At 41.9% G+C, this 16,049-nt stretch overlaps 1 protein-coding gene across 1 annotated transcript in view; it reads left to right on the top strand.

Moving 5' to 3' along the window:
- kcnh5a (potassium voltage-gated channel, subfamily H (eag-related), member 5a) overlaps positions 1-15,500 on the top strand; it is a gene marked incomplete at both ends in the record, with an annotated part of 194,654 nt that extends 179,154 nt beyond the window's left edge. Inside the window, one exon of the mRNA XM_079831381.1 lies at positions 14,334-15,500. Coding sequence (XP_079687507.1) covers positions 14,334-15,500 — 1,167 coding nt within the window. The remainder of the gene's footprint in view (positions 1-14,333) is intronic.
- Positions 15,501-16,049: the final 549 nt, after the last annotated feature.

The following is a 16,049-nucleotide window of genomic DNA, read 5'->3' as shown; positions in this document are numbered from 1 at the left end:
CGAGGTCATGGCTTGCGGCGATGGCGGCAACATATACCTTGAGGGTGGAGGGAGACAGCCTTCGCTCCAACCCGTCTTGAAGAAAAGATAGCACAGATCCGATCGAACATTTCCGGGGGTCTTCTCGGCGAGAAGAGCACCAGTCGACGAACAGGTTCCACTTCAACGCATATAGCCGTCTCGTAGAGGGGGCTCTGGCGGAAGCGATGGTGTCGACTACCGCTTGCGGTAGGTCACCTAGAACCTCCGCGTCCCGTCCAGGGACCAGACATGGAGTTTCCAGAGGTCTGGACGCGGGTGCCATAGGGTGCCCCGTCTCTGAGACAGAAGGTCCTGCCTCAGAGGAATGGGCCAAGGAGGCGCTGTCGCGAGGAGCACTAGTTCCGGGAACCACGTCCTGTTGGGCCAGTACGGAGCTACCAAGAGGAGATGCTCCTCGTCCTCCCTGACCTTGCACAGTGTCTGTGCAAGAAGGCTCACTGGGGGAAACGCATATTTGCGCAGAGCCCGGGGCCAGCTGTGTGCCAGTGCATCCGTGCCGAGGGTCCCCTCGGACAGGGAATAAAACAACTGGCAGTGGGTCGTGTCGTGGGCGGCAAACAGATCGATCTGTGCGGCCCCAAAGCGACTCCAAATCAGCTGGACCACCTGGGGGTGGAGTCGCCACTCTCCGGGAAGCACTGGCAACCGTGACAGCTCGTCGGCCGCACAATTGAGCAGGCCCGGAATGTGGATAGCACGAAGGGACCTCAGATGCTTCTGACTCCACAGGAGGAGATGGCTGGCGAGTTGGGACAAACGGCGGGAGCGTAGACCACCTTGTTTGTTGATGTACGCAACGGCCGTCGTGCTGTCCGTCCGGACCAGAACGTGCTTGTCTTTGAGCGACCCTTTGAGGCGGCTGAGAGCAAGACGAACTGCCAGCAACTCTAGGCAATTGATATGCCATTGCAGTTGGGGCCCCGTCCACAGACCCGATACTGCAAGCCCGTTGTACGTGGCCCCCCAACCCGTGGGTGAGGCATCCGTGGAGACAACATGATGCCTGGACACTTTTTCTAGAGGCACTCCTGCCCGTAGAAATGAAGGGTCCGACCATGGGGTGAGGGTTTGGCGGCATCTCGGCGTCACTTGGACACGGAGGGACCCGCTGTGCCACGCCCATCTCGGGACTCGGTCGTGTAGCCAGTGCTGAAGCGGTCTCATATGGAGCAGCCCTAGCGGCGTTACTGCGGCTGCTGCTGCCAAATGCCCCAGGAGCCTCTGAAAATGTTTCAGTGGAACCGCTGTACTGCGTTTGAGCGTACTCAAGCAGCTCAGCACCGACTGGACGCACTCCTCTGTGAGGCGCGCAGTCATGGCGACCGAGTCAATCTCCATCCCGAGAAAAGAGATCCTCTGTACGGGACAGAGTTTGCTCTTCTCCCAGTTGACCCGAAGACCCAACTGGCTGAGGTGCCGGAGCACCATGTCCCTGTGTTCGCACAACTGCTCCTGTGACTGGGCAAGAATCAGCCAGTCGTCGAGATAGTTGAGGATGCGAACACCACGCTCTCTCACGGGAGCAATGGCCGCCTCCGCGACTTTCGTGAAGACACGGGGCGACAGGGACAGCCCGAAGGGCAGGACTTTGTACTGGTATGCCTGTCCGTCGAAAAAGGCAAGACGAACAGCGCGCCGACGTGGCTATGCTCTCATTAGAGAGCATAGACCACCCACAAACACAGTCTCAACATGCGTAGCCGGCGAGTGACGCGCTGTCACTCGGCAGCTAGACGGCACACGGCGCGCTGAACACTCAAACCCTCACGCGGAAGACGAGATGACCAGCGCGTCGACGTAATCCCGTTCCCCTGAGAGAACATGGATCACCCACGAACACAGTCTCAACATGTTTATGCGAGAGGGATCGTGGCCGTCAGGACAGGAAACAACCGCATCCAGAAACGCACGAGTGGAATGACGTCTTGAAAAAGACGCAGTGTCACACCCGTGTTGCTCTTTTGTGAGGAAACGCTCTTTAAACAGTGCTGAAGCACCCAGGGGAAGACCGCGGCAACACACAGGTGGTAAGTGCAGTCCTGTGGTGCACTCACTGAAACAAACGCCCTCACCAGACCAACAGTTGCTGTGAGAACAGCAGTTTGTTATGCTGATGCAGCGGTGAACATGCGGTCGCACTGATTGTGCCTTTTCGCCAACACAGAGCGTCCTTCTCGTTCTCTGGAGCATCTCTCTTCTTGCAGATAGGCTTTCTTTTAGAAAAGCAGGCTTGCTTCATCAACGCCGTTCGGCTCCGAAGTGAATGACGTCAGTGTGATGCTCTCGCTTCCTGTTTATACCCGCGGGGCGGAGCGCGAGATGCAAATCTCGCACGCCAATGGCCCATTGGCCTGTTCTCTAAATCTCGAAGCTGATAGGGGCTCTCTAAAGTGATCCCAATTCGTCGGTATTACCGATGTACGTCGTAGTGACCGACTGAAAGGGAACTTTTTTTTTTAAACAATACCATGCATGTTATGTGGGTTGTGAGTGAGTATGAAACTAGACTTTATACTTGAAGCCTTGTATGGTATAATATAATATTTTCCCTTCACCCACACAGTGGTAAAAAGAATACTATGCAGATTTTTACTATTTTTATATCAGTAAGAAGAAAAACATAATGATTTTTACTACAGTATAATGATCTAGAATTGTGTTTTCTCTCTTAAATATAGCTAAATACCATCTCTGTTTTTTAGAGGTTAATCCTGCCTGGTTTAAATATTTGAGAATGATTAACAGTTGAAAACATTCATTAGAAATTTAGATAAATAATCAAATGTAATCCGTTACATTACTTTATTAGTCATCAAGTCATTGATATGGTTACACTACTGATTACATTTTAAATAGGGTAATTTGTAATCTGTAACCTATTCAATTTCCAAAGTAACCTTCCCAACACTGGTCAGGTATACAAACATTGTTTAATAGTACTCTTAAACTTCTGAAGGAAAGCAACCAAAACTAATATAAAAATCCTCCCTAGAGAGTGGCTTATTAACAAAAGCTCACTTTGTTCCTTAATCTTTGCCTATACTTGGACTAAACAGTTTGGTTAGGTGTTTGGTGAATGTTTAGTCTGTTTCATAATAAGTGCACTTATTATGGTATTTTAAAAGGTTCCTCGTTTTGTTTTGGATGTCTGCTACAATAGGTTTATATACAGTACATCCAAGGTCAAAAAACAAAAATGTTCTCATAATATACATTGCATATCGCCAGGGGGGCATTAAGATAACCAAAGGCCCCTGGGCTACAGCATTGCGGTAGGCCCCCCTTTCCCCGGCACACCTGACAACCTGTCACGGCACACTAGTTGGAAATAACATAAATTATACAAAATATTTATTATTCATCAGCAGTAGATCAAAATAATCACTTGGTATAAATGTGGGCTAGTTGGTTATTGAAAACTGCTCTAAAAGCACGAGCACGTAGAATGTGCAACAGCACCGCAGCTTTACTTTGAAACATGCACTGCTGGCGTTTAATTAATTAAATCATAACCCTAATCCCATTTTAAGCAATATTGCGATTTATGTTTTTCCGTCCCGTATTTTAAAACCTCCTGAAATTAAAATTGAGTCTTTAAAGCAGCACTGTTGGAACAGGGACTGGATCCTCCAGATGACACGCAGATTATGTCCACATGCAAGTTACTGAACGCGTTCAGCGCAGGGCGGCTCTCTCGCACTGAATGACATTACAGAAATCTGGTTGTCCTGTCCGGTTTCGTTCACAGAGCAGGGCTTTGCCGAAAATGCAGTTGAGAGTCCTGATAATTTGTGAGTTGGTTTAATGCTGTTGTCACTGCTGCAAACTCCCATATATACAAATAATTATTAGAAAAATATAATTTTCATGCAGCCAGTAGGTCCCTCCCCAGTGTAGGCGCCTGGGCATCAGCCCATGGAAGCCTTGGCGTTAATGCGCCCCTGCACATCACCTCAGGGGCGGACTGGCCATCGGGAGCACTAGTAGGTTTTTTTGGTGGGCCGCTGGACAAAGTGGGCCGGCCTGTTGCTACGTAAATATATATGAAGAATGAATAATAGTAAATTTATGTAGCCTCCTTTCGTCAGCCCAGACGAATGGCCTGCGCAGCCCACTTAAGGGGGAAAAACTCAAATCTATTTAGCCTGATAAGTCTCAGTGGTGTAAAAGCGCTCGTCAATGTCAAAATGTTTGAGATATCCAATCAAATTGAAGGAGGCGGGATTTATTGTCCACAGAAACTGAGCAGCGGTGCACTTGAATGCGAGTCGAGGTAAGATAAACAGCTGAACTTGAGGAGTCAATACAGCAATATTTCCCGACTGTTTATGATTAAAACATTTTTAAACAATACACATTCATTTCCAGGGATGCAAACTACTGCTGACCTTTTCAAATTTCTCAGATTGTAATGCCATTCACGTTATTCGACTCACAATGCATAAATAAACATTAACGTAGCAGTTTCCTGCATATCAGAGTGAATGTTTGTGTATCTGTTTCCAGGCTTTCTTCAGTAATATCACAGTCATTTGAAAATTATTCATAAAACTCAAAATATTATTTTCACTAAAACCTGGTAAAACTGGCAACTTTCATATTCAAGTATGTCCCGTGAAGAAACGTGTCATATACTAAAATAAATGAGGGCTATATTTGTGTATTTTTCATTTTAAAACTTCAGGACCGATATAATTTTTAAATTTTAATTTTTACAATTGGACAATTGGAGCTCTATTCCATAAAATGACAGATGTCAAGCTCCTGAAAGGACAAATAACCACTAGAAAGGCACCATAAAATAGTCCACATTCTGCACTACATACTAAGTCTGATTTTATGGTAGGTATTGAACTTTAGTGATATTAAACTATTAATGTTAATGATAAGCATTTCAATAAAAAATTGCATTTATATTTCTGTATAAATAGCATCTATATTTGTATGTTAGTAAGTGGAGTTTAAAATTGCTCTGTGCATAATGAGCTGGTGAGTTTATGGTGAGATGAAAAACTTTTCTTCAAAAGTAAAATGAATTTCCTATTATAACTGTAAAGCTGCTTCGAAGCAATCTGTGTTATAAAAGCGCTATACAACTGAAGGTAACTTGACTTGACGTGTTGCGGACCGGTTATTATGTGCTGCTTTGTGCCAAAAAAACAAGGCAACTTTTTTGCCCCAGTCCCCCCCTGCATCACCTCATTTCTCGAAGTCTCTGAAAACACTTCATTCGAAGATCCAGTTTCTCTAAACCCCTCCTTTCCGTGAGCCTACTCTTCTCTTCTTCAATGAAGAACATATAGGCTGCCATTATGCCTATTTGGAAGTGAGACTGGAATTGCTGACTCGTTTTGGCAGTTCAGCATCGATTTGTTCTTTTAGGTGACAATAACTGTATTTGTCATGCACTTTGATCTTTGAAACTCTGCAGACCTTTTACATTCACAAAACAGCTATATTACACAGTGTATGAAATGTAATATTCAAAAAAGCATAATAGGGGCACTTTAAAATTAGGTGAAGTGTGATGAAGTAAGCACATTCTGCTGGCTCAATAAATCATTCATGTTGTCTTTTGTCCTCTGTAACCACGTAGCCTGTTTTTGAGCTTGTGGATCTGCTCTACTTCTGTCTCAATATCTGTTTGCATCAAGTACCACTCAAGTATGTTCCACGTGGTGTTGTTGGTGTTTGTGTTACACTGACAATTTCTACTGGTAAACTTGACCTCTTTGAAAATTTTTCTTGATAATGTTGTTCACTTTAAAGGGACGTTTCACACAAAAAAATTTACTCTCCCTCAGGTTAGTGCTGGGTGGTATACCGGTTATTTTTATTATGATATGAATTTTGATTATACCGGTATATGTAGCTTAAACAACGTTCGGAACACGGCACAGCGTAACACTGAGGGGTCCCGTTTCACTGTTGCACTGTAGTGAAAGCACAGCTGAGATCGCATCACAGCCTATGGCTGAATCCGAAATCGCCCCCTAAAGCCTCATTCCCTATTCCCTACGTTATCCACTTATATTGTTCACTTGAAGGAGTGAATGAAAATGAGTGAGTGAATTCGGACAGCCTTTGTGTGTACACCGGCTGTACTCTCGTTATTGTGGTGCAATGTGAGATTGAATGAGTGCACTCAATAACGTCCACTATGGTTTCGGACACCACTACAAATGACTGTCCCCTCAAATAATGCCCTATTTCAGGTTAAAGGGGGGATTTCGGATTCAGCCCTTGATTACAGCAGAGAATTCAAACTACACACGCGAGAGAGCGGTTTCTGCGCGGAGCGCCGTGATGAGATTAACAACGGTCTCCACATGGATCGTATAGCACATATATAGACTCCTGGAGCGAGCGCGTTTAAGTTTGTTATGGACCTATTTCATATACTCTAGTGCTCTAAACATGAACCAGCAGGGTGTATGCACACATATTTCCTCACGTCTTCTTCAAATGAAATGTATGCAAAGGACACTGAAACAATCATACAGGGAGTGCAGAATTATTAGGCACGTTGATTTTCTGATCATATTTTTTTTCCAGGCACATTTGACCAATTCCAAACCACAGTAATCCTAATAACTACTATTGATTTAGTATTTAATAATGTATAAGTGATATATAATTGTTCATGAAGGCTGGAAATGAAAAACACCTTATATTCAGGTGTGCAGAATTATTAGGCATGTTTTCTTTTACAGATAAATTGAGCCAAAAAAGAGATTTAACTCAGACTGAAAAGTCAAAAAGTATTAAATGCCCATGAGAAGGATGCAATACTAATGCAATACTAGACATTGCAGTTAAGGCATGACCATTGGACAGTGAAATGCTCGTTGGGTCAGCAGGATCTGACAAAAACATGTGGCGGAGAAAAGACACCTGTTAACTGCAAAAGAATTAAGAATTAAGGTGAAGAATTAAGGGTGAAACCATCAGGAACCCTTTAGTCTCCAGCGCCACCATTTTCCAGAGCTGCAACCTACCTGGAGTCTCCAGAAGTGCAAGGTGTCAGGATCTCAGAGACTTCAGTTAGGTAAAGAATCCTAGAAAATTACCCCCACTAAATAAGAATCATAAGCTGAAGTGTTGTAAAATACATGAAGCCTGCTTTTTTATAGGCTTTATAGGTTTTATAGGTTGAGAATGACTCTTGAAGGACCAGCACCACATCCTCTAGTACCACTGTTTGAAGAATTCATCTTCCAGAATCTGGCAGTACGTTTTGGGAGTTCATTTTAGTCCATCCTGAAGTCCGTTTTGCAGAGATGGACTAAAAATGAACTCCCAAAACGTACTGCCAGATTCTGGAAGATGAATTCTTCAAACAGTGGTACAAGAGGATGTGGTGCTGGTCCTTCAAGAGTCACTCTCAACCTATCAACGAGCATTTCACTGTCCAATGGTCACGCCTTAACTGCAATGTCTAGTATTGCATTAGTATTGCATCCTTCTCATGGGCATTTAATACTTTTTGACTTTTCAGTCTGAGTTAAATCTCTTTTTTGGCTCAATTTATCTGTAAAAGAAAACATGCCTAATAATTCTGCACACCTGAATATAAGGTGATTTTCATTTCCAGCCTTCATGAACAATTATATATCACTTATACATTATTAAATACTAAATCAATAGTAGTTATTAGGATTACTGTGGTTTGGAATTGGTCAAATGTGCCTGGAAAAAAAATATGATCAGAAAATCAACGTGCCTAATAATTCTGCACTCCCTGTACGTCTGATCACGACCGCGATGACACGATAGATTATTCTGCCACACGGAAGACAATGATGTTAGTTAATAAATAGACTGACAGTTCAAAGAAGAATGGGCAAAAAAGTAACTGTTTTATTCTTTCTGTGTTAAACTGACGTGTGTCATTTATTCAGAGACTGTGGTGCTCTTAAATGTATTGAAAATATCTCTAGACTTTTTAAATGTTCTTCCGTTTCTCCCTCGTTTTGGCAGTTTTTTGTTATATAGGGCTAGATTTTTTAAAGGCTTAAGGTGCCCTCAACTCTCCGTGGTCATATTTTAATATTCAGGTGTCTGGAATGAGCGTGTTGCAGGTCTTTGTTTTATTGGTTGTTGTCTCCCAACAGCATCATTTTGTGTGGCTTTGCAAACCTGTATTAACTCTAGTGTGGAATTTTTCTACAATATTCACGCATTGTGACAGTAAAATAGGGCATTCCAGTCAATCTACGGCAGTATTTCCTCTCTCAATTAGTAGAAAATGTGGTTAACACCTGGTCATGCATAGGGGAAAAAAATACCGTCATATACCGCCAAACCGATATAATTTAGAAAAATACTGTGATCTAAATTTTTGGTCATACTGCCCAGCAGAACCTCAGGTTGTTCCAAAACTGAATGAAAAACATAAAAGATGATATTTTGAAAAACGTTTTGTCCATACTATGAAAGTCAATGGGGTCCAAACAGTCAGTAGGACCCCATTCATTTTCAGTGTATTGGCACAACGCCAAAACATAAAAAAATCTTCTTAGGTTCTCTGTTGAACAAGTTTGAATGGCAGGCAAAATTGTCTGCCATTGGTTGGCCAAACAGATAGCCCCGCCCCTACACTTTCGCCATTGGTTGAGCCGCTGTTGCTGTGTGGGGCTGATGTTATCTCAGGAAATCTAGAAGAAATACTGTGTAGATTTGTCCCTGTGACTCTTACTGTGACAGTTCTGTTGAATTGCTAGCTGGACAGATTTTGGTGTTCAGACATGCAGCAACACTACACTAATACTACAGCTCATTAGTTTGAGTTTCTGTCCAGAAATGAACTCACAGCTGTGTTAAATAAAACAAGACTGACCCGGCATGCCTGTGCAATTATTCCAATTATACAATCTTTGTTGGAAGAGGAAAAAAGTCACTTCACACAGGTGAAGAATGTTAGAATAATAGCGCTGGCTCCAGAGAGTGTAAATGAAATATTGGATTCTTCATTAAAATTCCCCATGGATGCAAAGAGATCATTATAAATCCCTAATCAGTTTTCCTCTGTAGCAGAGATGCAGGCTGTTGACACATGTTTTGTTTTTTTTTTCTGTCTCTGCTTTTACTCTGCAGATAGCTTGAGCATTGTGATAATTGTCATTATCCAATAAGAGGCACAAAGGGAATAATTAAACAGTGTGCGTAGCCGAGCCCAAAGAGTAAATTCTTTATATTCTGGCATAATGGCACTCCACATAATTCACAGCTCTTTTTTTGTATCATTCCATGGGTACATCATATCGCATCCATATATTATGCACATCACTTACACTGCATTTTCACATTTATATGTAATGGTATTTAATGGTGGACAGAGAAGATTATTTAGATTTATTAAACAGCTTTACCCATCACCCTTTTAAGGGTGTGGGTTGTTTTAAAAGTTTGCTCAGCAACACATTTAAACTGTTTAAACTTGAGATGCATTATATATCAGTATCATATTGGTTATTGGCAATATTATATATATATATATTTTATTTTAATAGTGCTGTTTACATAATATATGTGTGTGTGTGTGTGTGTGTGTGTGTGTGTGTGTGTGTGTGTGTGTGTGTGTGTGTGTGTGTGTGTGTGTGTGTGTGTGTGTGTGTGTGTGTGTGTGTGTGTGTGTGTGTGTGTGTGTGTGTGTGTGTGTGTGTGTGTGTGTGTGTGTGTGTGTGTGTGTGTGTGTGTGTGTGTGTGTGTGTGTGTGTGTGTGTGTGTAATTATTATGTACTTATTTAAATACACACACATGCATGTATATATTTAATAATTTAAAAAATATATATTTATATATAAAATATTGATATATAAATTATATAAGTATATATACAGTATATACATGCAAATATTTACATATTACATACGTATGTGTATTTAAATATGCATAATAATTATACACAGTACCCACACATATATTATGTAAACATTGATTAATCGTAATTTTTAATTGACAGGTATCGTTTGTGATCATTTTCTTTCTTTACTTTTAGATTACTTTTGTTGTCATCTAACACTTTTAAAGTTGATCTTTAAGAACACTACTAATTTATACACTGTTAAATGTAATCTTTAGCAAATCTCAAAATTAATATCCATTTTCATACTGTAACGTGTAATGCCTACTTTTTTGTATTTTCGATTTATTTAGACAAAATACCATTGAATTTTAATATCGACCATTAATAATCTGTAGTGACATAAAAAATACGGCTTATCAGTATTGGCCAGACTTTTAATATCAGTGCATCACCAATTTGAATAGTGACTAAATAGACCTTTGTTAGCTTCAGAATTCAAATTAAATGTCACAACTGTTAATATCAGCTATGTGATGATTATTGTTTCCAATTTTTAGAACAATTTCCCAAGCATATTTAACGTTCATCACAGCACACACCTCTGTTTCTTTTCTCACCCTGCACTCTAGCGCTTATTTAGTATTTGGCTACACAGCGTTCCTAGCCCACTTTTTTTTCTAGTTGATTCCATCACTCCCATCTCGTTCTGCTCGTACTAAGCGACATTTAAATAATATGAAGAGGCAGAAGGGGGCTGGATTCATTATTTACCAGAGTCCTCCTGGGAGATGAGAAGTGACATGCGACGCAGCACTTCAGGGTGCCGAAAGACTGCACAGGGATAACTAAAGGGCACGTGACACGCTCTGTTCTATTTTTAACACTACAGACCAATGTTTGCCCGAGGGAATTTTTTTTTTTAAGTCAGCAAGGTCGCTGTTATGTTATCGCACATGACAGTGATAGTGATGAAAAAGAATGCAGTAATTTTCTGAGTTCATGATATATATTTTTTACTATAATGTGTAAGTGATATAAAGACTTCTCTACAAGTGTGAGTTTTAAACTAAACAAAATGCATTATTCCAGGCTGGTTTTGAACTTGTGATGAAATCCCATTAAAACTAACAAGCCGTGTGGCCGCATGACCTCCTCAGTATGTCAGGTGGGGCTGTACAGACCTCCCTAGGGTCCTCAGCTAGGGGGCTTGGGTGGCTAATTAACACTCTCTAATTAAAATGTATGCGATCAAAGCTAGTGCCATGCGTATACACACAGCCGAAAGAGATGCGGAGGGAAGGAAGACAGGCAGGCGGTCGGTTTCTGCGAGGTGCTGTGTTGCTGCTGGCTGAAAGCTCAGAAACAGTGTACAGATTTCGTCTAGGTATAGGCGGTTTAAATGCTATAACTTTTGACGCCGTTGTAATTCCTGAACCTGAATGTTGACCCACCTGGCACATCTCCAGTGTTGTTAGTTTCATTTGTGTACTACTGTCCTGCACAGTACTGTCATGCCTCAGGAACCATGCCAGTTGCACTTGACCCCATGGCTGGCTGCAAGCATGAGAGCGATATCTTTTACACTGATATGTAAATCATTAAGTGCTCTCGCTGAAACAGAAACCAGGCTGCACAACAGGACACATCGCATTGCAAAATGGTTTCATTCAGTAAAAAGTCAGTAAAAAGTGTTTTTTTTTCCTTTATATCTTTATGCAGCCTATTGTTATACTTTGCAGTGTGACTGTATGTCTCAATGTGATCTTATTTCTTTAATGACAACTCTCAGGATAGATAGTTGGGTATGTTAATGAATATGACAATGTTAATGTATTTGGCCTTGGCAAACCAGATCTGCTGCACGTGCTTCTGCTGCTGTTATTGCTGCTGCAGAGCAAGTGTAGATTTTTGCTACTGGTAGAGGATAGAGAATATCAGAGGAACTCCAATAGCGTGCTGTAGGACCAGCAAACAATGAACCAGAATACTTAAATGCTGAGCAAGCAAGCTCAATGGCTGCCAATGCAATAGAGACCTTGTATCCTGTAACTTTTACCTTTTTTTTGTCCAGAAAGCTTATATAATTTCATTTTTATAATATTTTTTAATGCAATTTTTTTTTGTACCTTTACATTTCTAGATTTTATCAATAAATAATCTAATTTAAGCACATTCTTTCAACTTAAATTCAAAATAACTCTAATACATGCAATAACCAGCTCAAATCAGCTCAAAATATCTCACATTGAGTTAATTTGGGTGTCTCTGCCGACCTCTTGTGGGGAAAAAAATTATATAACATGATATTTTCTGACTCTTGCCACTAGATAGCCTTAAATATCTATAGCCGCTTTTCCACCGCAGGAACTTTCCCAGGAACTAGGGACTTTGGAGTGATATTCTGTGTGTTTTGACCACAGGGACCAGGGTCTAAATGAAGTTCCGGGTAAACATTTCCCCCTCAAAACATCCCTGTGTCACCATTATGTTCTGTTAGTTTCATTATCATGGATTTTTAGTTTTCATGTTCATCATGTGTTCCTTTGTTCAGTTTTTACGCTCCACGTTATCAGTTGATATGTGTCAACTGTGTTTGCTTTATACCTGCTTGCGAGGTAGTACTATTTCACGGTTCAGGTACTTTCGGGGGTGGGACTTGAGTTCACGCAGCATTTTGATTGGCTGACTCTTCGCAGCATTTTATTTCAACCACCATTTTTAAAAGTCTGTTGCGGTGCGTACAGTAAGAGTTGTTTGCTATTCTAATCAGCAATGGAGTTTAAAAAATACAGATGGACCGACCACGAGGTTCAGGCTTTATTAAGCTTATGTGCAGAGGACGAAATTCAACGGGAACTGGAAAGTTGTGAGCAGTACTACGTCACCGGACTAAACTTTGCGGTACTTTAGACCACAATGGAAACGCAGTACAGCAACAGGTCTGGGGGAAAAGTTCCTGGGACAAATTTTTCCTGGTTATTTCAATGGAAATGGGGCTATAGCGGAGCAAATGAGCTGTTCAGTTTGATTCTAAAGTCAGTTTTTGAAATTTCTCTTCAGTATGCGTTCAGATACACATGTAGACATTCAAAAAAAAGTTAGTTTTTCTATGTATACTGAAGGATTCCTCGCATTCCATTCATTCATAAGGGGGTGACCCGCGAGGAAAGGATTTTTTTGTTTGTTTTTTAATTCAACCACATAAACTCCTCAAATCCAGTCAATTTTTTTGTGTAATCGTGGTTCAAGTGCGGCAAAAGTCCCAAGGTCTAGGACTACTCAGATGAACATTCAATTTCAGTTTCGGGTCAAAATGACCCGAGGTAAAGATGAGGGTTAAGGACCTATCATCCTGTGCTATCTAGGCCTGGTTTCACAGACAGGGTTTAGACTAAGCCAGGAGTTCAATTAGGATATTTACGTAGCTTTTATAAATGTGCCGTGGAAAAAAAAAAAAACATTTTAAAACAATCTTAAAACAAAACAATGGCACTGACATATTTTAAGATGAGGCAGAGCAAGTTGCTTTCAGTTAAAACAGCTCAAACATGCATTTTAGCTATTTTTAGAACAAGCCTTGTCTGTGAAACCGGGGGTTATAGTTTCATGGCATAACTAGGTATATCTCTTTCTTATAATTGTGACTGTATATCTCCCAATAATGGCTTTATATCGCACAATTTTGACTTTATATACCACAACGTGCCTATTTCTGAAATATGCCACTTTATAGTTCTGAATTGTAACCTTGTTTCTTACAGTTATGACTTTATATCTCACAGTATGACTTTATATTTCACAAACAGTGTCAGAAAAAAATTGCAACAATTATACATTTAGGGCAGGGGTGTCATGGAGGGCCAATGTCCTGCAGAGTTTAGCTCCAAATTTACTCAACACATCTGTTTAGAAGTTTCTAGTATGCCTAGGACAGGGGTGTCCAAACTCGGTCCTGGAGGGTCGCCGTCTTGCAGAGTTTGGCTCCAGCTTGCCTCAACACACCTGCTGGAAGTTTCTAGTATGTCTAGTAAGACTTTGATTAGCTGGATCAGGTGTGTTTAATTGGGATTGGAGCTAAACTCAGCAGGGCAGTGGCCCTCCAGGAGCAGGATTATGGGGCAGTTCCCTTAAATAGATTTTTTTTACCTTATCTTCTGCTAAGAGGTGTAAGGTATTAGTAACCTTTTAGCTGTGAATTATTTATGGTTAAGTTATATTTGGTGACCTATTCCAATCTACTTATTATGTAAAGGTCATGAGTGAAGAATAATTTACGAATTTACTCTCTGCAACGCTAGCCGTGACAAATACGTTCTTGTTTGGATGTAATTAGTCAGTGAATGATTTAACCAGCATAAAAGTTGTTCATGCCTTATTATCTGTTGCACCTTTAGGGCTTGAATCAAGTCTTTATTTAATTCATTCAGTGCAGACAAGGACTCCAAACATGCAGATTTCTTACATATCATTGTGTCTCCACAGATTGTTTTTCGCAAGATTATCGATGTGAAGAAAGAGGAAGAGGAGAGGAGACACCAGAAAAACGAGGTGACCTTGTCTATCCCTGTGGACCATCCTGTCCGCAAACTTTTCCAAAAATTTAAACAGCAGAAGGAGATGCGTACGCAGGGTTCATCCCAGCATGACATGGAGAGGAACCAATTTCAGGTGGAACATCACCTCCATCCATTGTCCCACCAGCTTCATCAGCAGCAATATCAGCCCCAGTACCAGGTCCACCATCCTCTTCAACACCAACATGTGACCACCATGCAAAACGGGGCCCCAGGCTCAGGAAACGGGAACAGTGGTTCTAGCGTTGTAACAGTCTCGCAGATAACCCCGATCCAGAACGCCCTAGCCTACGTTCAGACTGAGGAACCCAACAGGAGCGAAGGCCATGAGGCTATGGAGCTCAAGCCCAGCTTTGCCGTAGAGGACTCAAATTGTCTAAAGGTAACCAGTCCCGTGAGACCCAGAGGAGGAAGGGGACGAGGCTGGATGCGTTTTCATAACATTGCATCAGGATCATCTCCCATGCTTCCGCTGGAACTAGAGAAGCAGCCGCAGCAGAAGGAAGAGGAGTGGGGGGATGTGTCCCAGCCCCTGAATTTGATCTCAGAGACTGAGAAGAGCCAGGAAGCAGAGGGTGGGGGATCTAACGAAAGGGGTCCTGGTGGAAACGGTAACAGTAGTGATGAGACTGATGAGAATACTGCCCTACACAAGACTGATTCTTGCGACAGCGGGATAACAAAGAGTGACTTGCGTATTGACCGGGTAGGCGATTCACGCAGCCCGAACGAGAGGGCCTCTATGGAAAGGAGCCCATTCGATCAGCCCAGTCCCGGAGTGGGTGACGTGACCCTTCGGGAAATTCAATTTCAGCCTGTCCCTGAACAGGCCGTGCTTCAAAACAGCCTGTATGAGGCAAAGCTGGAACTAAAAGGTGACATCCAGACGTTAAATAGCCGGCTAGCAGCTCTGGAGGACCAGGTGGGGGAGATTTTGAGACTTCTGTCAGAGAAGAGGAAACCTTCCCCACCTCCTCAGACCTCCTCACCAAAAACTACACTTCAGTGCCAGGACATCTTAGCCCTTTCTCAGCCTGTCACGCCAGAGACGGAGGGGGACGATGAACCCCTTTGAATTAGGAGAAATATATTTAGATATTGATATGCTGTTTTTATTTATAACTTCCCTTCCTCTCACTCAGGAAGGAAAGGTGCATACTGATGATTAGGGGAAGGATCCTTGCTGTTGTAAATATATACTTGCATGTCCAGCTGGAATCTGGCCTGCCAATGAAATCTTCTCTATGGATCGTAGTTGCTTGTTCACGTACGGAATCGGCTGCATGCGGAGAAGATTTTATTCTGACATTGTAAACGGGATATAACCAGGTGATATTTCAGGGCATTTTCTCTTTGAGTGACGGCTTGACATCCCAGATGTGGGATCTTGGGTTGCTGTAAGGCAGAATCAGGCTTGGTTAATACCCCCATCGGTCATTGTTCATAGTGAAATGGCTATTAATAGCTACAGTTATATTAAGGAATAGTTCACCCAAAAAAGAAAATTCTGCCATTTATTCACCCTCATGTAGCTCCAAAGCACAAAAGAAGATATTTTGAATAACAGCTCTCTTTTTTTTCTATACAGGATTTATTGTTTCTCACTGTGTGATGACTTGGTACT

This window comes from Gobio gobio (assembly GCF_949357685.1).
Source record: "Gobio gobio genome assembly, chromosome: 12".
In the NCBI taxonomy this organism is placed as follows: domain Eukaryota; kingdom Metazoa; phylum Chordata; class Actinopteri; order Cypriniformes; family Gobionidae; genus Gobio; species Gobio gobio.
The sequence above is the reverse complement of the archived record's forward strand: the minus strand, read 5'-3'. Positions and strand labels throughout refer to the sequence as shown.